At 35.5% G+C, this 25,864-nt stretch overlaps 1 protein-coding gene across 1 annotated transcript; it reads left to right on the forward strand.

The window, feature by feature from the left end:
* Nucleotides 1-16,920: 16,920 nt before the first annotated feature.
* Nucleotides 16,921-19,978, forward strand: LOC105052393 (AP2-like ethylene-responsive transcription factor At1g16060). Its single transcript, XM_010933188.4, has 7 exons — nucleotides 16,921-17,488; nucleotides 17,645-17,727; nucleotides 17,921-17,929; nucleotides 18,121-18,209; nucleotides 18,329-18,453; nucleotides 18,581-18,657; nucleotides 19,361-19,978. Exons 1-7 carry the CDS (start codon nucleotides 17,271-17,273, stop codon nucleotides 19,861-19,863), a joined length of 1,104 nt encoding a protein of 367 aa, XP_010931490.1. The 5' UTR covers nucleotides 16,921-17,270; the 3' UTR covers nucleotides 19,864-19,978.
* The last annotated feature ends 5,886 nt before the right edge of the window (nucleotides 19,979-25,864 follow it).

Below are 25,864 nucleotides of genomic sequence, written 5' to 3' on the forward strand. Positions count from 1 at the left end.
CGAGAGTGGCTCTAGGCATATAGGATTTTTTCTTGCTGGATACAAATGGCTAATGCTAATGAATTTTGCCATGTTGTATGAACTTTTGAACGACTTAATGCAAGCCATATCACATATCGAGGCTATTCTCATGCATTATATTGAAGACAAAATCCACTATCTAAATTTACTATTTTATTATTTTTCCTCCTTAATATATAAGTACAACTTCAATAATACCAGATTTTTACCTATCACGTCGCAATAGCTAGCTCCAATGAATTTTTTAAATTTTATCAGGATTTTTTCAAATAATTTAGCATAATTAATTTTAGTCACGCTATGTTGGGGCCATTAACTAATTCATATCTTCCACCGATGCTATGTTTTTACAAGGTGATAATATGCTTTTTTTTAGCAAAAAAATTGGTATCAAAAATTAAAATTTTAAAAGAGAATTTACATCATATTAGGGGACCATATGAATGACAAAAAAAAAATTATTCTATTGTATTGTAATGATGTTGCTCCTTGAATTGATTTTGATAATTACAAAGCATTTGAGGAGATTACTAATGATTTTGGCTTGGAAAAAGATTTATTGTATTTCAGAGGCAAAATCGTAATTTTATCAAGTTCTGATTCGGAAGTCTCAAGAGCAAGAACACAAGATTTGTAATCTATTGGAGGCAATTTCAATATTTTTGGATGTGTATTTTGAAAGAAAATCATGTTTATAAATTTGAGTCGACCCCATGAGTCGACTTATGGCAAAAAGGGCTGAACGGCACGTTATTTTTAGCTGGCACACCCAATTGAGTCGATCCCATGAGTCGACCCCTGTGCATGAGTCGACTCTATGAGTCGACCTCTGTTGCTGTGCAAGCCAAAAATACAGAACTGTCAATTTTTGTTCTATGCCATATGAGCTGACCCCATGAGTCGACCCTTGTGACCTCATGAGTCGACTCATGAGTATGAGTCGACCCTATGAGTCGACCTCTGCGATGGAAAAGTTCCGCAATGGCTAGTTTTTTGCTCGTTTTGGCTGCATTTAATGCTCATTTAATGTGCTCTAACGGCTCTATTTCAGCCCAGATTACTCTCTACCATTATTTGAAGTTATAAAAGGCACTTAAAGGAGGGAATCAAAAATAAGAGAAGAGTTTTGACGAGGATTTCAAGTATACATTTCAACCCTAAGCAAAGAGCCCTCTTGAAGTTAAAGAAATTTTCATTTCAAGTTCACCAACTCCTTAAGAGCTCATTCAAGTCTCCAACCACCTTGAGGAAATCAGAAAGAGCTTCCTTCTAATTGTGTAAAATATATTTAAAGCTTTATTTGCTCATTAAATGAGCTTCATCTGTATTTCTGCACAATTAACTGTAATACTCTTTTTGAGTTGTTATTTTTGTTTTGGAAGGGTTCTAAAACGTGGAAAGGTTGATCCGAACTTTGAATCGGATTGTATTGGGTTGGCTTGTACCCAAAAAATAAGTGTTCTAGCTTGGAATAGCTAGAGTCGGAGGTTCCGACGTTGTATTGGGTTGGCTTGTACCCGGAAAATAAGTGTTCTAGCTTGGAATAGCTAGAGTCGGAGGTTCCGACGTTGTATTCGGGTTGAATACAGTTTAGTGGATTTGAATTCTCAAGTAGGAGCTTGGAGAGTGGATATAGGTGCAAGATTGGCACCGAACCACTATAAATCTTCTTGTTTGTGTTGTGCTTACTTGCTCTCTTTTTAAATTTCTTTATCCTCTTGTATTCTTGCATCCAACTTCTACACCTTGCATAAATTACACTCTCCATACTTATCTTGCTCATTGTTAAATATTCTTCATAGTAGTAAGTTAAGTTTAAATTTTTCAAAAACCCAATTCACCCCCCTTTCTTGGGTTGCATAGCTGGACAACAAGTGGTATCAGAGCTCGGTGCTCTAGCCCTACTTTGATTTAACCATCAAAGAGCTAAAGATCTATGGCAACTCAAGTTGGCACTTCTTTAGCCGAGGGACAGTCCACTAACCGACCTTCACTTTTCAATGGGTCAAACTATACCTATTGAAAAGCTCGGATGAAAATCTTCATTCAAGCACTTGACTATGATATGTGGAGTATCATAGTAAACGGACCACACACACCTACTAAAATTATTGATGATGTGGAATCAACCAAATCTGAAAAAGAATGGGATGAGGTTGATAAGAAAATGGCTCAACTAAATATTAAAGCAATAAATATTTTGTATTATGCTCTAGATGCTAATGAATTCAATCGTATTTCAACATGCATGTCTGCTAAGAAAATATGGGATAGATTAGAAGTAACTCTGAAGGAACTAATCAAGTGAAAGAATCCAAAATTAACATGCTAGTACATAAATATGAATTTTTTAAAATGGAGCATAATGAATCTATAACTGAAATATTTACTCATTTTACTGATATTATAAATGGTCTAAAAAGTCTTGGTAAGTCTTATTCTAACAGTGATCTCATGAGAAAGATTCTTAGGTCCTTATCAAGAACTTGGGAAGCCAAAGTGACCGCTATCCAAGAAGCCAAGGATCTGAATATCCTACCCTTGGAAGAGCTTCTAGGATCACTGATGACACATGAGCTGAGCATGAAACAATATCAAGAAGAAGAAGTCTAAAAGAAGAGGACAATCGTCCTCAAATCAACGGCTCAACTTGATGAAGAAACTGATGATACGAAAAATGAAGAGCAGGATGAATAAATGGCTCTCATTACTAGAAGGTTTAAGAAATTTTTGAGGTAAAGAAAACAAGGAATGAGGAAGAGGCCACCTACAAAAGGGGAACATAGCAAAGAAAAGGATAAAGACCAACCTCTTATTTGCTACGAATGCAAGAAATCGGGACACTTTAAGTCTGAATTTCCACAACTGAAGAAGGATCCCAAGAAGTACAAGAAGATGGCCATGATGGCTACTTGGAGTGGAAGTGATAAGTCAAGCTTCGAAGAAGAAGACTCAAATGAACAAGCCAACTTGTACCTTATGGCATATGAAAATGAGATAAATTATGCAACTTCTATAGACTTTACCATTGAAGAACTTCATGAAACTTTTTATGATTTAATTGATGAACTAAAGAAGCTAGGGGTAAAGAACAAAAAGTTAAAATCAAAGAATCAATACTTACTAAAACAAAATGAGAGTATTTTTAATGAAAAATCAATCCTGTCTCAAGAAAATCTGAAACTTAAAAGATGAGATTACCAAGCTAAAATCAATGGTTGAAAAATTTACCTTAAGTTCAAATAAACTTAATATGATACTTGAAAATCAAAAAGCCGTTTATGATAAAGCTGGTCTTGGCTACAACCCCTTAAAGAAATAAAAGTTTCTAAAAAATATTTTTGTAAACTCTTCAAGCAACAAGTTTTCAAATATTACTTGCTTCAAATGTGGTAGAGTAGGACACAAGTCATACACTTGTTTCTCTAACAAATTCATAAATTCTAATGTAAAGAAAATATGGGTTCCAAAAGGAACTATTGTGACTAATCAAAAAGGATCCAAAAAAATTTGGGTACCAAAAGTCAAAACTTGATTCTTATGTATAGGTGTGTCTTGCATCCCAAGGAGCAAACCGAAGATGGTATCTTGATAGCGGGTGCTCAAGACACATGACTGGTGATGAATCTCAATTCATCACACTTGTTGCTAAAAATGGAGGGATGGTCATCTTTGGAGACAATGGCAAAGGAAAGATCATTGGTATAGGTAACATTGGTATCACTTCCTCTAAGTATATTAAAAATATTTTATTAGTAGATGGTTTAAAACATAATTTATTAAGCATCAGTCAATTTTATGATAAAGGATACAAAGTCATTTTTGAATCTTCATAATTAAATCAAATCTTTTAGATCTAAAAATTAGCATATTTAATATGTTTAATTTAAGTTTAGTTCTAAAATTAGAATGATTAAAAATTTACATCAAACTGATATAAGGTTGTCCTGATATAGGGTTTACCCCCTATATTGTAAAGGTTGTCCTAGTTTGATATGAATCAATTTTTGAAAAGATATTTTTAAAATATTTTAATCATTATTTTAGATTTAATTATATATATATTTGATATGTGTAAATTTAGTTTTAGATCTGGAATTTGATGTATATGTGATGCATTTTTATTTAGATATGAAACTATATATTTGATATATGAAACTAGTTTGCATTGTAACTAGTCCTATTAATGAAGGCATTAAATTTGTTGGGCATAGACATGGTAATATTTATATGGTAGATTTGAATGATATTTTTAAAATAAACATGCAATGCCTAATAGCTTTGAATGCCAAGATTAATGATGCTAGTTGGTTTTGGCATCGTAGACTTGCATATATTAGCATGCATTCACTTTCAAAACTTATTAAAAAGGAATTGGTTATCGGCTTACCCAAATTGAATTTTGAAAAGAATTGAAATTATGATGCATGCCAAATGGGTAAACAAACACGAGTCTTATTCAAATCTAAAAATATTGTTTCAACTTCTAGGCCATTAGAACTATTGCACTTGAATTTATTTGGATCCACTAGAACTACTAGTCTAGGTGAAAAATGATATGATTTTGTAAATATTGATGATTTTTCTCATTTTACATGGATCTTCTTTTTGGCACATAAAGATGAAACTTTTCATGTTTTTGATTGTCGATGTTTTGTTTTGAACAATGGTAAAAAAAGACTAAGAAAATTTGATGCTAAATCCAATGATGTGATTTTTCTTGGTTACTCCTCTTCTAGTAAAGCCTTTAGAATTTTTAACAAAAGAATCTTAGTAGTAGAGGAGTCAATACATGTTGTCTTTGATGAAACTAACGATCTTCCTTCAAGGAAGAATGAAGATTTTGATGATGCAGATCCTCTTATAGAAGGGATAAAGGAGATCACTCTAGAAGATTCAACAATTCAAGATAATGAAGAACATGAAGACAAACAGGATGAGAAAGGTGAAGAACAACAAGAACAATCTCAAGGTACAAATAATCTACCCTAGGAATAGAGGTATGATCACAATCACCACAAGAAACTAATCATTGGTGATCCCACACATGGTGTAAGAACTCGTTCTTCACTTAAAGATGCATTTAATCATTTTGCTTTTGTCTCTCATCTTGAACCTAAAACTATAGACGAAGCTGAAAAAGATTATAATTGGATTAATGCAATGCAAGAAGAACTTAATCAATTTGAAAGAAATAATGTATGGATCTTAGTATCAAGACCTAAAAACTATTCAATAATTGGCACAAAATGGATATATAGGAATAAATTGGATGAACATGGAAATGTAATAAAGCAAGATTGGTTGTAAAATATTATAATCAAGAAGAAGAAATTGATTTTGATGAGACTTTTGCATCTGTTGCTAGATTAGAGGCAATTAGACTTCTACTTGCTTATGCTTGCTTTATGAAATTTAAATTATTCTAAATGGATGTCAAAAGTATCTTTTTGAATGGATATATCGCTAAAGAAGTTTATGTAGAATAACTCCCAGGTTTTGAAAATCATACTTTTCCTAATCACGTTGTTAAATTAAATAAAGCTCTATATGGTTTGAAACAAGCACCCAGGGCTCGGTATGAAAGGCTAAGCAAATTTTTACTTAATAATAATTTTTCAAGAGAAAATGTAGACACAACTCTTTTCATTAAAAGAAATCAAGATGATATATTAGTTATACAAATATATGTTGATGACATTATTTTTGGGTCTACTAATGAAACTCTTTGTCAAGATTTTGCAAAGTTCATATAGGAGGAGTTCGAGATGAGCATGATGGGAGAACTCACATTCTTCCTCGGACTCCAAATCAAACAAACGAAGGAAAGAATCTCCATCACCCAAACCAAGTACACAAGAGAATTACTCAAAAGATTTGGAATGAAGAACTCCAAAGCAATTGGCACACCCATGAGCCCATCATGTAAGCTTGACAAGGACGAAGAAGGTAAAAGTGTAGACTTAAAATTTTATAGAGGTATGATTGGTTCTCTACTATATTTAAATGCTAGTAGACCTGATATTATGTTTAGTATTTGCCTATGTGCTTGTTTTCAATCAAATCCAAAAGAATTACACTTGAATGCAGTTAAAAGAATCTTTAGATACTTAAATGGTACACAAACTTTAGGATTATGGTATTCTAGGGACTCACTAATTGATTTAATAGGATATTCAGATGTCGATTTTGCTGGATGTAAATTAGATAAAAAAAGTACTAGTGAAACTTGTCAATTTCTTGGAGTTAACCTAATCTCTTAGTTTAGTAAGAAATAAAATTCGGTAGCTCTGTCTACAGCCGAGGCTGAATACATTGCAGCCGGAAGTTGTTGTATTCAAATCTTGTGGATTAAGCAACAACTCGAAGACTTTGGTATCAAACTTAATGAAACTCCCATCAGATGTGATAACACTAGTGCTATAAGTCTCACTAAAAATCCAATTCAACATTCTAGATCAAAATATATTGAAATCAGGCATCATTTCATAAGAGAACATGTCCAAAATAAAGACATAATTTTTGACTATGTTTGCACTGAAAGATAATTAGCTGACATCTTTACCAAGGCCTTAAGTGAAGATAGATTTTGTGAAATTAGGAGAGAACTAAGAATCTTTGATCCATCTGCTTAGTTGTCTCTCTGATTCCAAGATATCAATGCTAAAAATTCTTTTAGCTTAATTCTCATTTTTTTTGAGCTCAAAAGCCCAAAATAAATATTCTCATGATCAAAAGTAAACATCCTTCTCCTAATATTTCAATTTTTTTTTTTGAAATTGTTTCATCATTTTTCTGAATTTCTCTGTGCTATGAGTCGACCCCCAGGGTCGACCCTAGGATAGACTTGTAATATTGACTAAATCCTTCGGGTGCTTTCTTTTTGTTGGAAAATCTCCCTTGAGCCGATCCAACTCTTCGTCTTCTTCCTTCCACCAAGCCAAAAGACTCCCTCTCTTCTTCCTCAAACCCAAGTTTTTTTTTTCCCAAAACTCTTCTCCCACCGTATCTCACCTTCTAAATCACCCTCTTGGAACCAAGCTCCTCCCTTTTCTTCTTCTCCATTTGGAGCGAGTCGAGCTTACCTTAGACTCTATCCGTCTTCTCCAAATCAACACTCCTCTTCTCCAAAATCCTTATCCTTCCCCTAAAAACCCTTTATCTCTTCCCACATTTGCTCTCCTAAGTTCCTTGCTAGCTCTGCTTGTGCAAATGACTCCGAAGATGAAGCTTCCACAGAGGAGAAAATCAGTTCGCGGGTTGGAAGAAAGTGTGCGGCGGAAGAGACAAGTAACCGAGACCACTTCTGCTTCAATCCTTGCTCCTGCATCTGCTCCAGCTACAACTCGGTCTCTAATCAGCCCCAGTAAGGTACCCCTTTCCGATAGGAAGGTAGAACCCGGCAAAAACATTGATTTCAGATTTTTTGAAAAGGAAGGGTTCTCTATCGGATCAAAAATTAAGGATCAAGGTTGGAAATTCTACTGCTCCCCAAAAGAAAATACTTATGTGGATCTTGTTAGAGAATTTTATCTGAATTTGGGTTACAGCAATGAAACAGTAAAAACTACAGTAAAGGGTATTGAAATTAGCCTTGATCCTATGCTTTTAGGGAAAATTCTTCATTTACCTTGTGAGGGATACACAAATATGGAACTCCCAGTTAAAGAGGAGGGAATAAATGTTATTCTAGGGAGAACCTTCATTGGAAGCCTAAATAAATTAGAGGCTAAGATTCTTTCCATTGAGATGAGACTGCTACATCAAATGGTAACTAAGTTATTCTTCCCTGGAAGTGGTAGACATGATCTTCTCTCTGGTCGGGATATCGGCATTATGTATCATGTTATTACTCAAACCCCCTTGAACCTCCTGGCATTGATGATTGAGGCTATGAGAGAGACCTTGAATAGGTCCAAGGCACATTTGCCTTTTGGTATGGCTCTCACTTTAGTATTTAGGAGGTTTGGAGTTAGCTTTGAGGGGGAGGCAGTAGCTAGGCTATCTCACTCCGACACTATCAATCGCCATACTCTGCACCGCATGAGATTTTTCAAGACTGATGGTGGTTAGACAAAAAGTGTGGAAGAGAGAGCTGAGGACAGAGAAGAGGAGGAAGGACCATCATCACCTCTCCGTGATCACAGGGCTGTATCTCCAGATATTCAGTTTGTTTCTGACCTTGAGGCTGGGCTGTCAGAGTCTGTGAGGAGGCACACTTCAGTTCAGCAGTCGGACAGCAGAGCACATCCTTCAGAGATCAGATTGGCTGATGATCAGATAGAGATGATATCTCAGCGTGTAGCTTCCATACTATCATGTCAGTTGGGTACTTTAGCTTTTGCTCAGGGATCGACATCTCACGATGTATCTGATCAGATACTGATCCCCCACATCTCCACTGTGTTCCAGATGATTTCTGATCAGTTAGTACGCATCGAGCAGCTTGAGGGTTGTGTAGTGAGGCTGACTGGTAGAGTATTTGACTTACAGAGGCAAGTATTAGCTCTAGCCCATCCACAATCATATGAGGACATCACTGAGGTCTCAGACCTATCTACGGAGGCAGCCAGACTGCGAGGAGTCTTAGAGAGTGATTTTGACTTTCTGAGGAGAGAGATCAGGGGCTCTAGTGAGCATGTTTCCACTCAGTTCACTGCACTGCTATAATCTATTTTGAGAGCTTTGAACCTTCTGGACACCATCAGACTCTCTCTTGTAGCTTAGTCTTTTGCTTCTCAGTCTTCAGGATCTTCTCACCCGTCCACTCATGCTGGCACCTCTACCCGTGGTAGAGGCAGTCGCGGTCGAGGTCGAGCTCGTGGATATGATCCTTCATCTCCTCACCCCATCTCTGATTCATCAGACTCCGATCCATCCAGTCATGATATCTATTAGATCCAGTGTAGTCTGTCTTTTCTTTAGTTTTTGTCTAGGATCTATCTTGTAGGTCATGTAATGCAATGTTGATTGATTGACTCTTGGATAGTTTCTATCCATGTCTTTAGTACTCTAAGTCAACACTTATGTATTGAAACATCTTTGTACTCACTCATCCTTTGGAAATATATATATAGACTTTGACTCTCAATAAATATCTCTGAATGTGATCAAATGGAGTTGCTTTTAAATTATGAAATACTTGAATAGCAATATCTTTTAAATGAACAAATTGATATATCTTTTATGTTTGCTATATTGAGGGGGAGTAAAATAATAAGCAATAAAAAAAAAATATGCAATCAAAGAAGGAAGCTAAAGAAGTAAAATTGATCCCATCAAAAGGAAGGAATAGAGAAAATATATTCAAAAAAAGAAAAGTAGAGAATCTCAATTGATGCTGTCAAAAAGGAGGAGTAGAGAATTAAGATTGAGATTGAGCAATAAGAGCAATAAAGATTGAACATTAAGCAAAAATTCAAAAATTGAAATCGAGATTGAGCAATAAGAGCAATAAAGATTGAACAATAAGCAAAAATCAAAATCAAGATTGAGAAATAAGCATTAAAGAATGAGCAATAAGTAAATTGTTAAGCAAATGGGCACATGTATCATATGCCAAAGAATTAAAATCAGCTTTTTCTTTCCAGGCAAATGCACTTATAAGCAAATTTCAGATTTATAGCAAATTTTAAATTTATTTTAAAACTGCTTATGATGCATTTCGTTCCAATACTTGACTATAATATTTAAGTGATGCATCTTCATAAATTTGAAATTTATGTTCAATACTTTATATATGCTTTTGCTCAAGTATTTTGTCATCATCAAGAAGGGGAAGATTGTTGCTCCTTGAATTGATTTTGATGATTACAAAGTATTTGAGGAGGATTACTAATGATTTTGGCTTGAAAAAAGATTTATTGTATTTCAGGGGCAAAATCATAATTTTACCAAGTTCTGATTTGAAAGTCTCAAGAGCAAGAACACAAGATTTTTAATCTATTGGAGGCAATTTCAATATTTTTGGATGTGTATTTTGAAAGAAAATCATGTTTATAAATTTGAGTCGATCTCATGAGTCGACACATGGCAAAAGAGACTGAATGGCACGTTATTTTTAGCTGGCACACCCAATTGAGTCGATCCCATGAGTCGACCCCTGTGTATGAGTCGACCCTATGAGTCAACCTCTATTGTTGTGCAAGCCAAAAATACAGAACTGTCAATTTTTGTTCTATACCATATGAGCTGACCCCATGAGTCGACCCCTGTGACCCCATGAGTCGACTCATGAGCATGAGTCGACCCTATGAGTCGACCCCTGCGACGAAAAAGTTTCGCAACAGCTAGTTTTTTGTTCGTTTTGGCTGCATTTAATGCCCATTTAATATACTTTAACAGCTCTATTTCAACTCAGATTACTCTCCACCATTATTTGAAGTTATAAAAGACACTTAAAGGAGGAAATCAAAATAAGAGAAGGGTTTTGAAGAGAATTTCAAGCATACATTTCAGTCCTAAGCAAAGAGCCCTCTTGAAGTTAAAGAAGCTTTCATTTCAAGTTCACCAACTCCTCAAGAGCTCATTCAAGTCTCCAACCACCTTGAGAAAATCAGAAAGAGCTTCCTTCTAATTGTGTAAAGTGTATTTAAAGGTTTATTTCGCTCATTAAAGGAGCTTCATCTGTATTTCTGCGTAATTAACTGTAATACTCTTTTTGAGTTATTATTTTTATTTTAGAAGGATTCCAAAATATGGAAAGATTGATCCGAATCTTGAATCAGATTGTATTGGATTGGTTTGTACCCGAAAAATAAGTGTTCTAGCTTGGAATAGCTAGAGTCGGAGGTTTCGATGTTGTATTGGGTTGGTTTGTACCCGAAAAATAAGTGTTCTAGCTTGGAATAGCTAGAGTCGGAGGTTCCGACGTTGTATTCGGGTTGAATACAGTTTAGTAGATTTGAATTCCCAAGTAGGAGCTTGAAAAGTGGATGTAGATGCAAGGTTGGCACCGAACCACTATAAATCTTCTTGTTTGTGTTGTGCTTACTTGCTCTCCTTTTAAATTTCTTTATCCTCTTGCATTCTTGCATCCAACTTCTACACCTTGCATAAATTACACTCTCCATACTTATCTTGCTCATTGTTAAATATTATTCACAGTAGTAAGTTAAGTTTAAATTTTTCAAAAACCTAATTCACCCCCCTCTTGGGTTGCATAGTTGGGCAACAAATGAATATCAAATAATGATTGTATGAATGCATATTACTTAAAAGTAACTAATGAAAAATATCTAATTGAGTTTAAACTTAAAAGTAACAATTCACTTAAGTTTCAAGTAAAAGATCCTATTCATTTGAAACATAACTTAAAAGTAACTATGCAAATGGGATGAAATGATCCAATTATTCTTACAGTTATAAAATAATACTACACTATTATAAAGTAATATTATACTATTATAAAATAATACTGTACTATAATAAAAATAATACTATACTATTATAAAGTAATATTGCATTATTATAAAGTTATACTATATTATTATAAAGCAACACTGTATTATCGTAAAATAATATTACAATAAAAGAATACTATACTATGATAATATAATACTACTTTATTATAAAAAAATACTATACTAATATAATATAATAAAATAATATTATATTATTATAAAAAAATACTACACTAATATAATATAATACTATCTTATTGTAAAAAAATATTATACTATAATAATGTAATACTGTAATATTTTAAATGGTATAAGAGTATAAAGATATAAAGATAATTTCAGCCAAAATAAATAGTTGTTTTTAACTTATATTTGGAATGGATAGGTATTTTTACATAAAATTTATTTGGAGAGCTACTTTTAAGTTGAAAATAGATCTAAAATTTTATCTCTAATTCTCTCTCTCTCTCTCTCTCTCTCTCTCTCTCTCTATATATATATATATATATATATATATATATATATATATATATATATATATATATATATATATATATATATATATATCATAACAAACCCACTCAAAGACTGTTTTAATAGCCATTATTTTATCTATGATTAATTAAGTACAATAGATATTCAAAGAAAATAAATTCTTTGTGCTATACCTTACTGTCCTTCGCGGTGCATTATGGGATTCATACGTGCATGGCATGTTGGGTCCTTAACACTTGCTCAGTATATGATGTAGGATTCTCAAGGTGATCATGCATGAACGGAATGCAGTCAGAAAACTTAGACAATGCCCTAATCCAATATCATTTTTGATAATATGGCTTAAGATCTTAAGAAAACTCATATATTCACCCAACTCACCATGTCTAGAGATAAATCAAAATCTTAACTCATCATTTTCTCCAAAAATACCTTGAGCTAATCATTCATTCATTTTGTTATTCTCGCCTTTTTTTCTAAGAAAAAAGTCACTTCGGGATTAAGCACTCGATGAGTTATATGCCATCTGGATACGATTGGACCCTACGAGACAAATTTTATTTCTTCACATACGTCACTTCGGCTTTTCAGTGTTCACTTTTTAGTCATTCCATACTTAATTCTTTTTGGAAACTCGAAAATGCTATGCTTCGTTCTCATCTCTTTCACACCCTTTATACTTGGGCTCGTACTATCCTACTTTTTAAATTATACATCTTTCATCATGTAGCTATCGTACATTTTTCCATAAGAATTCAAATTTAGCATGAAAATTCTAGATTATTGGGTTAACATAAATTAAACAGATATCTATTTCGTGATCCTTCTATAAGATGCATCGTAACAAAAAATCTCTATTGATAGAAATTTATTTTTTTAATCCCCAAATGGACCATTTTATAACATCATACCTGAGGTGAGATTTTAAGTATGGTAAAACTAAAAATACCCTGTGGAGTGCCCTAGCTATTTAGACTTCTAAATCAAACATTAATCATGATTAAATCTAAACTGACTGAATACACATCATATGGTAGCAACTCACTCTTTCTCCTCTTCCTCTAATGGCAATGTCATCCAGCTATGGCTCAGCACCCCCCCTCCCCCATCACCTTCCCCTCTAACCTAGCCATTTCCATGCTCCCCTTCCTCATTCATCGATCATTGTTTTCCTCGATCGCCTCACCCTCACTAATGCCAACGTCTCCAGTCGTTTCCGCATCTTTCTCTTGCTCCGCTTCACCGTTTTCTCCCCCATCGCTAGCCTTGCCTCCCTCAACATTTTTCTTATCTTCTTTCTAGGCTAACTCTCTCCATTTCTCCATCTACTTTCTCACCATCCATTCCCTCAGCATCATCCCCACTGCTGTCAACCCCCTCTACACCATTTGCTGAGATTTTCAAGCAGGTTAATGACTCTATTGCTAAGCTCATCATCACTGTCTCCATGCCCTAGCCCAACGTCACCCCTCTTGGCCTTCCTGTTGTCATCCTAAACTCCAAAGACTCATCTTTAACCCCCTCCACCCACCTTCCTGTTACTTACAATTCTCCAAAATGATCTCCAAGTAAAGCTGGCTTCTCAATCTTTATTAGAAAAAGATTATGTCTCCTTTAATTATCTTTGCAATTTATGAGGAGGGCATAAACCATTTTTTGATATGTGGATGTATTGGAGATGATGCAAAACTTAAAAAGTAGGTAAAGCTAATATTAAGAAGATAATGGATTGCATATGGGTATATCAATGTTTGAGGTTCATTGAGATTATAATTGCTTTACTGAAAAATATTTTTTTTTATTATCAAGTCATGTATAATAACTTTGATAATTGGAGCTAACATATGTACAATAGATATTTACTTTTCCTTTTTTTCTTTGTAATTGCATGGTGACTTACTTGAGTAGTTTAATTGATTAACTTGTCATGACTCAAAGAGAAATAAAGGACAAAACAACTCCATCCTCTAGAATATGGTATATGATTAATTCAATATTTATACAATTAATATATGATGGCATATAATTTTTTAATCCAGTATAATACATAGTTAAAATATCATGATACATGGTTCAATAAATATGGTATACAATTATTTTAGTCTTGCACATGATTAATTGAATATGGTAGACAATTAAATAAATATCATACACAATCATTTTAGCCTGGTTCCTAGTTAATTTAATATGATATATAGTTAATCAACATGATACATAGTTAATATATCATGATACACAGTTAAATAAATATAGTATAAAATTATTTTATCTTGGTATGCAGTTAAGATATCATAGTGTACTGTTATATAAGTATGGTACACAATTATTTTAGGTTGGTACATATAACTAAATCCAACATGGTACATGATTAATTCAACATAATATATAATTAATGCATCATGGTATATAGTTAAATAAATATGATATATAGTTATTTTATCTTGATACACTGTTAAAATGTCATAGTCTATATAGTTATTTTAGCTTGATAAATAGTTAATTCAATATGATACATGATTATTATTTTATGGTACATAATTAAATAAATATGATAACAATTATTTTATCCTAATACACAGTCAATCCAATATAATATACAGTTAGTCCAATATGGTACATCATTAAATAAATATATTGTATAGTTATTTTATCCTAGTACATTGTTAATCTATATTAGATTAACCATGTACCATTCTATATTAACTGTATGCCATGCTAGAATAATTATAAACCCTGCTAGTATAACTGTATATCATGCTAAATTAATTATATACCATATTGGATTAACTATGTATATTTAAAATAACTATGTACTATATTGGATTAATTGTATATGATCATACTGGATTAACAATATGCTATGATATCTTAATTATATATCATGCTAAATTAACTATATATATCATGCTAAATTAACTGTGTACTATGTTAAATTACTATATATATATATATATACTATGTTATATTAACTATATATTGGGATACATTAAATATGTATCAAATTACAATAACTATATATTAGAACATAATAATTGTGTGCCATATTATGTTAATGATGTTCTGAGCCATATGTTAAATATGCATCATTGGTGCAATACACCATAGGCCAAAACTGTCATCTTTATTTGTGATCCAATGAATCTAAAAACATAGGTGGGTCCAAACACATGGATCACTCAAAATTTGGCCCGTGAATGTCGGATCCCAGTGGCGAATTACTTGGAGGCATTAACCTTCCTTTAGGGAGATTTACTTAGAACTGAGATCAGTATCACCATCATTTTTTAGCCCCAATTCATAGCATCTTTGGTATCATCTAGAATCCTCTCTCTCAATTTATTTATTTATTTGACATCATTAACAGCATGAAAAATGTTGCACAGGTGTATTAATGCATACCTTTTTTTCTTTGATACTTTATTTTAATAATGCACTAATTAATCTGATTCTTTGGTTTGATATGATGATTGATAACGAAAGATTTTGGTCTCTCATGGATTCTACAGAGGAAATAGATGATTATTGCTGTTGAGCTTTGATGTACTGAAAGTGATGTGATGCTTTAGTGTTCCATAAGGACTTGGTTACATTTAGCTTGTCTTAGCTCTGAAATTAGAATCTAAACTCTAAAATCTCTTGAAGTGATGTGATGCTTTAGAAGTACACCATAATAACTTACCAAAAAAACAAAAAGTACATCACAGTATGGATGCTCACTCACGTTGCCAACAAGGGCGGCCTCCTCGACCCCCCTCTTGCCTTCCCTCTCCATATCGGCCCACTAACTCCTTTGGCACCTTGCATGCAAGCTCAAAATTAACAGAAAACATCATATTTATGGAGGGCATTTCGGTTATATAAGGACCGGAAGTTTAACTTAACTTTACCGTGAACTAGAAGTTTTAAAATTAGCCAACAGAGATTAAAAATTAAGGTGCGGTCGACCAAGCCTTAAAAACCCCATTAAATTAAATCATGAGACCCTGAAGATAGCCCGGGAGCATTAGCATAAAAATGTTTTAGACTTGCAAATAAGGCCATCCGGACAATGATCATGACCATCACGTAATTACTAGAATACATCATTTTACTTAGGTTGTGTTTGGTGCATCGCAAGACAATTTTGAAAGATAATTTGGATTGCCAGCAAGATAGATTATTACTATTAAATTATCAGTAATGTTGATTACTGTATTTGATACACATAAGAAATATCACAGTAAAATTATTTAGAATCTTAATTGACATGTTGGGTAAAATAATTAGGTTATTCATAACATGAAGTCAAATTTTCAAAATATTCTTAAGTCAAATCTATTAAAAGTCCATATATTATGACTTACACTCAAAATCATCTTAATAAAAAAATAAATTGGATAAAATATTTATTCAAATATTCAGAAACCTAACAAAAAATTTTAGCAAAAATATTCATTAAATTGCATGTTAAAATACGGAGACAAGTAAAAAATGAATTCATTATAACAAAAAAAAGGGGCTAGATTTTGTGATGCAAGAGGTTGAGGGAAGAAGAGGAGCGGCTTCACAAGAAAAAAAAGAGAGGTTTTGTTTGATTTTTTTGATGAGGATAATTTTGTTCAAAAATTATATTGCAAGATTACCACAGAAATAATAATCTGAATAATCATTCCTCTCCAAAGTAATTTGGATTATCTATTGAGAAGTAATTTAAATTATCAAAGTAACCTATATTATCATTCAAAAAATATATCAAATATAGTAATCTGATAAGTCTAATTTAAATTGCCGACAACCTGAAGAGATTGCCGGCCACCACACGCAACCTTAGAATGTTAGGCTACCATTTATTTCACTTGCACATTACTTATTCAAAGTCATCGGTTTAGTCGAACGGTTGCTTGAGAGAGAGAGAGAGAGAGAGAGAGAGAGGGGTTCCGACACAGGCCAGCTGAGCTTGAGCAAAAGAGAGTAGTGGAGACCACGGGCTCCCTTGGTAGCATGGGAAACCTTTTGGCCAAGTGTTAGAGCTCTCTCATACAAACCCCTGCGGCCAACTTGCCGACCCTGGAGTCATTTGGATTTTGGACTCTTCTGAGCTAAGTAATGGTGGGTTTTTAAAAGGAGACCCCCATTAAACCTTAAACAAGCACCCAACTCTGTCCTTCGGATCCATTTCAGCACTCCAAAGGTGGGGTTAAATCCTCCTCACAAAAAGCTCAAGTGCCAAACCGCCCACTCCCTCCTTTTTCTTCTCCACCTCCTCCCATCGCTATATATAATCCCTTCTTTGGTGAACCACCATCAGCCAACCCAATAATAGAAACAAGCTAGAATTCCTTTCCTTTTCTTAGGTACTAGAACAGTACCCACATGAAGAAATCTCCTCCCTCTCCTCCTCCCCCATCATCTCGTTCCTCTTCCTCTTCACCTTCCAACTATGCACCCCTTTCTTCTTCCAATGTGATCCCTGTGAACAAGCCCCAGTCCAAGTCGAAGTCCAAGCCAAAGCAAAAGAAAGGTAAGAACCCAGATAAAGCCCATTCAGAAAGTATCAGGAGAAGAAGCTCTATCTACAGAGGAGTCACAAGGTAAACCAACTTTTTAAAAAAAAAAAAAAGAAAAAAATCTTGCCTTATTTCTTTGTAAGGTGGCTCTAAATAAACCTTTTTCTTTGTGAATTTGAGATGATTTTTTTGTGTCATATATGTATCATTTTGATGCTAACTTTGAATGCATGTCATTAGGCATCGATGGACTGGGAGATTTGAAGCTCACCTGTGGGACAAGAATTGGCAGCACCCCCTCCACAACAAGAGAGGCAGACAAGGTAGAGAGCACCAACACTGATCTTGAGATGAAACAAATAATAAGTCGATGCGGTTGTTCTTTATTTTATTTGATAGCTTTGGACTCGACTTTTTTAGAGCTGACTGAACTTGTTCCCTTATTCTTTTTCCTTGGGATCTGCCTGGTGATCTGGATCGGTATCATCTCCTGATGCCTCACGTCTCCGTTTATAGTTTACTTGGGTAAGCCACAATCCTGTCTGATAAAAAAAGCTACAACTTCGGTGGCATTCCCGTGATTCCCACTAATAAAATTCATGAAGTACAAAACCATTCTTACTTTTCAATTAGACTTCTTCTGATTTCTCTTATAGTTTTTTTTTTTTAATTATTTTATTTTTCTTCACATAAATGGTTTGGTTAATTTGTTGTAGGAGCTTATGATGCTGAGGTGGACGCCGCCCGAACTCATGATTTAGCTGCCCTTAAGTTCTGCGGTCCTGAAGCAATCTTAAATTTTCCTGTAAGATTTTATTAAAAAGATAATCTCTTGTTTTGTTATTATTTCATATGAATACTTTATTTGAAATTTTTTTTTTTAGATCATCTATAGAAAATTTTTTTTTCTTATATTAAATGCAGGTGGAAATGTATACAGGAGAGTATAGGGAGATGCAAACCATGTCCAGAGAAGAGTGGGTGGCTTCTCTTAGGCGCAGAAGCAACGGCTTTGCCAGGGGAGTCTCTAAGTACCGTGGGGTGGCCAGGTTGATCATAGAATTTTTGTATATAATATATAAAAATATCCTGTTTAATATTAAATTTAAATAACTAGTGCTTTCAACTAGACCTTTTTTGTGGTGGCATCTCATGCACATCACCGGATTTTGGCAGGCATCACAACAATGGCCGGTGGGAGGCCAGGCTTGGCCTGGTACTTGGCTACAAATACCTGTACTTGGGAACATATGGTATATATATTTTCTCACCCTCATGCTCTCTAATTTTTCTTAATTTTTGGACTAATAGTCGTCATCCAGATCATCTTTACCCTCCGTTACAAACTTTTTATGCAGTATATCACCTCCATTTTTTTTTTTCACAATCCTATTATTTTTCAATTTTATATCCTCAAATGTGAGGCTTCTAAATGTAGAGGAGTAATAGTTAGATGCATCACTTGGGAGCATATAGACTTCAAATTTCACGTCATGCCAATTATAGAAGAGTCCATAAATCCCTATGCAAAGGTTGTAGCATTTAAGATTTTTGACTGAACTCTTTTAATGCAACTATTCTTTTTAATCTTCTCTTAACTCATGTGAGCCACCATGTATTACTGTAAGCAACACGTGAACACCCTTGCTGGTTACACGTGAGATACACGTGTGTTCATTATATAAAGTGGCCCCCTCGTGGCCTTAGCATACCACTGTCGGATCTCCACCTTTGGTTTGCCCATTGTAGATTTGAGCATTCATGTGCTTGAGCTTATACACCTTTACTTGGTGTATTACCAAATTCTCAGTTCTTTGTACTTCAAATTCTCAGGTGTGAGATTATCACATGGACCATTTGGTACTAAATATATAATAATAACTAGTTAAGATGAATTAATTAATTAATTATTGCTATTACATATTTTTATAAGACTCGCACATTTTTCTTCCTTAGAGACTGAAGAGGAGGCTGCCCAAGCTTATGATCTGGCTGCTCTACAATTCAAAGGGCCAAATGCAGTGACAAACTTTGATAGTTGTTCTTATGTGAATTGCCCTCGGCCATTTATGGAGCTACCACCAAAGCTTGAGATGGAGCAAGGACACCAGGAGTTTAGCCCACTTCAAGAGGCCAGGGTCGTGCCAATGGAACCAACCAAGTTCATTGATCAGACCGTGCCAAGTGATGACATTTTGGATACCATCACATCGAGTATCATTAGCATGGATGAATTTTTTGATGCATATTCTGTTCTTGATCTCACCACTGGTTGCTCCGACGATCTCCGTGACATCTCCGGCAATATCGGCTTTGAGGATGACATTGAGCACTTCTTTGAAGGGTTTGAGACTTTGACAAGAGAGGAGGGGCAAATAAAGGACGGTGGTGCGAAGGAGGACATGGAATCTCAAGTAAACTCAGTTTCCCACCCCCTTCAGATTAGTATATGCTCTTAGGAATCCCGTATGTCTTTGAGTCTGTTTCCTATCCCTTCAGGAAGGGAGGATGTTTATGTTTTAACGTAATGGAGAATGTTGGCAGAAAATTGAATATATGATAATTTTATTTTTCTATTAAATCTTAATTTTAAAAAATATTATTTAATTTTTTTTGATCCTATGTAAGTACTTAGGATTTACTTCAATGCAAGATTTCATATAAAAAAATTAATCAAAAAATATTATTTAAATTTTTTGATCTTATATAAATATTCAAAATATATAGCCAATGTGAAACTACTTTAAAAGATAATTCTTTTATGACCTGATTATATCTTTATAACCTTAATATTAATTTATACACATGATTTGTTAAAATATAACCGCATAGACTTTTTAAAATCCTAATCTTAAATCTCAAGTTAGAAGATGAAGAACGGGGAGAAAGAGAGAATAATTTTTGAGAGCTTATCTTGAAGGTCCCCATACCCTTCTATTTATAGAGGGAGAGTTGAAGTAGCACATGTCTCCAAGACTTATCAATTTTTAATTATTGTGTGTAGATCAAGCTAGCAACGATTATTTCCGTTCAGAGTGTGATTTTATTCTAGCGATTTCTTTCTTTATCTAGACTTTCCAGAATTGTGAGGGTGGGGGATTTTTTCAATCAGGATTGCTGCCTCATGCATCTCTTCCTTAGATCAGCTTTGGCTAACATCAAAATACCTCATCCTGATCGAGGTACGAGTTCAAACACCTCAGATAAGGGCCAAAGACCAAGCACCTTGGTTAACGCTGATGTCCGAGCTATCATTTGTAACATGTCTATGCAAGCACATTGTTTCTGTCTTCAAGTTGGATGAAACTAGTTTCCTGTTCACATATCTTATCGAAGTCTGAACTCCACCAATCCTCGACAAGAGCCGAGGAATGATCGATCGAGGCTGAGGTATGGTGGTCCACAATAGATGCCCTCCACTTTCGAGCTTAAGCTCGTGCTGAGGTCAGTTGAGGAGAGTATTAACCTGAGATCGAGATCGAGTTGACGAGCTATCATGCGAGACATCCTTTGAGTCATTGATACGTGTTGAAAATCGGCACACCACTGGGTTGAATCCTTCCATCTGAGCCGTAGAACCACCAGATCCATGTGAGCCCTATCATGGCCAGTCAAAAGCTGCCACTGACGGACATCAGTGGTGGCTAGATGAATCGTTGCCAGATCAAAGCTGTTCGAGCTTCTATAAATAGGCACCGCTTCACCCCTGGTTAGTTCATTTGCATTGTTTTATGACTCTAAAAGAAAGGGGTGGGTGCCTTAGGCGATTTTCGATGAACTTTGGTGATCGTCTCCGATAGTTGTACACCACCTCGGTCGTAGCCGAGCTCTAACATCCGGCTCCGAAGTCCTACTTTTGGGTTTGCTTGGCTGTCTTCTCCTTAGGTTGGTTTTCTCTTCTATTTCCTTTTTGAGTATTTTTAGAGATGAGCATATCGAGCTCATTCCCATCCACTTGGTCCTTGGGTGACAACCCCGCCTATGGGGACCCTACATCCAACGTCGGGTGCTCCTCGGTTGGTGCTAAGGTTAGGGTAATGCCTAGCTTTGGCCCCTTCTAGGTGGCCTTCATCCTCACCTAAGAGGACTTGAGATCCTGCACCTTAGATATCAGATCCCTCCAGAATTTAAACTAGAGCTCGTCGGTCTCGAGGAGCGGATTGCCCTACCTTCTCGAGGTTAGATCGAGGAGCGGATTGCCCTACCTTCTCGAGGTTAGATCGAGCCTTACGAAGAGTCCTTAAAAGCCGGTCATAGGTTACCTCTCCATCTTTTTATTATAGAATTGCTTAGGATCTTCCAAATCATACCCTGTTGCATGGGTCGAACTCTTAGTGCCTAATAGTAGCTTTCATCATGCACTGTCTCCTTCTCATAGCTGAACCAACCATCCACATGTTTAGGATGTGTTTCTTGTTTAAGGAGTACCTTAAGAAGGCTAGATGATAGTATGCCTCTCCTCAGTCGAGGCAATGCCTCTTCTGTGGTGCTCCTTCCTTGGTCCATAACTAGAAGGAGTGCTACTTCTTTATCTTGATCAAGCAATTTTGGGACTTTGACACATCATGGATTCGACCTCAAAGTGTTGTTGGGGTCCAACACCACCCTGACACCACCTAGATCTGATGCCACTTATTAGACAGGATCCAGTACCACTCGTTGTAGTAGGAAGAAAGAAGAAATAAAAATAAGAACATACAATCAAGTACGTGGAATAGCCCAAGTGTTACTTCCACGGGACATGCAAGCTTCACTATGAGAAAAAAATAAGTACAAGAGGAGATCCTCGCACTTTCAACTCTCTGTACACGAACCTCTCTCGACTAAAAGCTACCTTCATAAAAACTCTCTTAAAATCTCCTAAGGAGACTCACTCATAGGCTTATCAGTATCAGGACCCTCGACGTCTTTGGATACTTTTTATGATGCAAACTGCCACATCATGCCTCTATTGCACGCTTCCTGATGCTCTGCTCTGCCACCGACTCTCTGTCGGTGCTCTGTCTGCATCTGCTCTGCCAATAGCACACCCTCAGTGCTTGTCGAACTTTCTCTTGGCTGCTGCCTGAGCCTCCCATAGTTTTGCTGCCCACAGGGCCTTTTAAAGACCTCAATCCGAGCCCAGATCGGAGTTATACTTCAATTAGAGCTCCAGAAGCTTCCTGACCCATCCGATCATGACCGCAAGCACCCACAGCCATTCGATCACGAAAATCAGCACCATGGACCATGATAGACTACGAGAAGCAAGGCAAGAAATGCCTCAAACTATCGTAGACCATGCAAAATGTGTGGTGAAACCAGGCTGGTCCACGCACCACGCATGGACTGCATGAAGAGGGCAGCATGCCCCACATTGGGCTATGCGCCCGCTGGGCTGCGTGCCTGCATGTGGCAGGCCCGCGGTGCCTAGGTCGAGCTCGTGCATTGGGCCTAGGCCGTGCCCAGCTGCAGCCTACTGGTTTCCTATGGGCTTGCATGCTGCAAGCCCCACTAGGCTGCGTGTTGCAGGCCACATCTTCAAGCTCCTCATGATCTGCTCTTTAAACTGGACTTCTCTACATTTGAATTTTGACTTTTTGTAGGTCGAATTTGAGATATTTTTCTCAATAATCTCTACTTCGACTCGATATTCAACCTCTACCTAACTTTGAGAGTTTTTGGATCTTCTCGCCCCCATGCCCTAGGATAAATACCTGCTACTCATAGATGGTCAAATATAGGAGTCTAGCTAGGCCGTTTGATCCCATCTTCATCCTATATGATCTGAGATCTGCTCGAGATAGCCACTTGGCGATGTCGCTTATCATCCTTCCGAGTCTTCCATCTCGTGCTCGATCCATCTTCACCTGAAGCTCCACCTCGTACTGAACTTCTGCTGGCATCTTTCATGTAGACGGCTCCTCCTTGTACAAAAGAGCATCAATCAACCTTTCACGATTGATCTCCATCTTGATTGCGCCTGTCTTCTCCATCTTCAATCTTGATCACCGCTGTTGCAACCTTGTGCTGGTACCTCCTAACTTTGATATCACTTGTTGGGGTTCAACACCATCCTGACACCATCTAGGTCTGATAACACTTGTTGGACAGGATTCTGTATCACTCATTGTAGCAAGAAGAAAGAAGAAATAAAAGCAAGAACACACAATCAAGTATGTGGAATAGTCTAAGTGTTACTTCTATGGGGCATGCAAGCTTCACTATGAGAAAGAAACAAGTACAAGAGGAGATCCTCATACTCTCAACTTTTCGTACATAAATCTCCCTCAACTAGAAGAACCCTTAAAAAAGCTTTCTCAAAATTTTTCAAGGAGACTCACTCACAGGCCTGTCAGTATCAGGATCCTTGACGCCCCTGGATGCTTCCTGTGATGTAAACCACTACATCATGCCTTTGTTGAAGAGAAGTGTGGTGGTTTTGTGCATGCATTTTTAAAATTTTATAGCAGAATATACATAGATTAAATAATTTAATCTACAATGCATATATAGATCAAATCTAAAACTATCATACAGGATCCATGACATGAACTAATATGCATGTATGTAAATTTGAAATCTAAAATTCAACAAGTATAGATTACATCTATATGTACTTAGATCATATCTAAATTATATTTAGATCATATCTAAATATGAATTGAGTTCAAAATTTCATATCTAAGTACGGATAGTAAATCATCACATTCGAAATCTATGATAGTTGATTCTTCATGATGCTCGACAGCCGCATACGTGTCCGGCCTCTTCAGGTATCCAAACGAAACCAATGTGCTGATCGATCTCTTTGAGAATGCTAGCTCATGAAGACACCATACTTTAGCTGATCTAAGAGGAACATGAAGAAGATGAAGAATAAAGAGACCCTCTCCTTTTCTTTCTGGATCTGCATATCAAATCTCTATGATAGAGATTAAGAGAAGAATCTTTTCTTTTCAATTCTCCCATGCACAAAAGAGAACCTTTCTCTCTTCTTTTTACACCTTTAAAAAAAAAAATTTCTTCTCTGATTTTTTATGATAAAAATCAAATCAAATCTGATTTCTCATGCTAAAAATTATATAAAATTCTAAGCTCTAGAAGAACCCAAAAGAGAGACCCAAGAGAAAAACCGTTTTTCTCTTTTCTTCTCTCTTTTTCTCCTTGATCTAGAACTGTAGGAAGCCCCTAACATCCAACCAGATTTTTTTGATATTTTTTTTCTAAATTTTTATATTAAAAATCAAATCCAATCTGATTTTTATTTAAAAAAAATAAAAAAAATCTAGAAGAAGAACTTCTTTTTCTCCAAGGCTGCGCACAAGAAAAAAGATCCTTCTTCTTCCTTCTCTTTCTCTCATTGGGAAAAACTTCTTTCCTCCAATTTTTTGCTGTAGAACTAGCAAGAGAAGCCCTCTTTGATACCTAAGAATCAACAGCAAAAGCCTCACAAAATTTCTTCAAAAGGGGTTGGGAAGGAAGCCTAGATGCATGGGATATGGGGCGTCCAACTCTTGGACACCCCTCCTTTTTTTTGGCGACCAAAAGAGGAGAAAATGCCCACTTTTTATCATGAAAGAGAGGGTAGGACGTGGGACCTTATATGGGGCATGAATGCTCATGGTGAAAGGGAGTGGAGGCATGGAGGATTACTTAAATAGATGGGGTTTAGTTGGTTTAGTCCTTTTCCAAATAGGGCTAATGAATCTTGGTCAAGCTCTAACTAATTCTTGGATCCAATCCTAACTAACTTAAAAATTAGTTATAATAAATTAACTAATTAGGTCGTAACTCAATTATGAAATCAATTAGGCCCTAATTTAATTAGAAAATTAGTTAGATCAAAATCTCATTGATCTAGAGATTGATTCTTCTCATCTTAATAGATATCAGGGAAGCATTTGATAATAGGGCTTGATCCAATCAAACCTATTATCCAATAAGGTTTGATCTAATCAAAGCATATATAAAACTAATTAAATTTTATTCAACTCAAAATTTGATTTGCATCCCTAAGATCAATTGGAACAAGCCCTATTATCCAATAGGACTGCATCCAATCAATCTAAAGCAAACCTAACTGAATCCAATTCAATTAGATTTGATCAAATCCCCATTGCTCAATCAAATTAAGTCAATAACAATCAAATTATTAATTAATTATTTTTTTAATTTATCAATAATTAGTAAATAATTTATTGCAACCTTTGCATAGGATTAATTATCAATCACATTGATAATTAAACCCTTCAATGATTCATAATCGTCGATCAGCTATTTGATCAGACGGTACTTCTATGTGTGTGACCCCATAGGTTCGAACTTAAGTCGGTAGCACAAAAATAATTTCTGTACTAATCGATGTTATCATCTAGTAATAATTTTCGATGTCTGGATAGGTCGAATGTATGTCCAGCAACACTCTAGAACTCATGTGGATATAGTTATCGTATAATTCATCCCTTTGACACTCGTTGC

Source organism: Elaeis guineensis, chromosome 10 (genome assembly GCF_000442705.2).
Source record: "Elaeis guineensis isolate ETL-2024a chromosome 10, EG11, whole genome shotgun sequence".
Classification (NCBI taxonomy): domain Eukaryota; kingdom Viridiplantae; phylum Streptophyta; class Magnoliopsida; order Arecales; family Arecaceae; genus Elaeis; species Elaeis guineensis.

Excerpts from the sequence above, each read along its gene's own strand:
- LOC105052393 (XM_010933188.4), top strand. The coding sequence starts at position 17,271 with ATGAAGAAATCTCCTCCCTCTCCTCCTCCCCCATCATCTCGTTCCTCT. Across the intron at positions 17,489-17,644 it reads ATCTACAGAGGAGTCACAAG|GCATCGATGGACTGGGAGAT; the intron begins GTAAACCAACTT and ends GCATGTCATTAG. Across the intron at positions 18,210-18,328 it reads AAGCAATCTTAAATTTTCCT|GTGGAAATGTATACAGGAGA; the intron begins GTAAGATTTTAT and ends TATTAAATGCAG.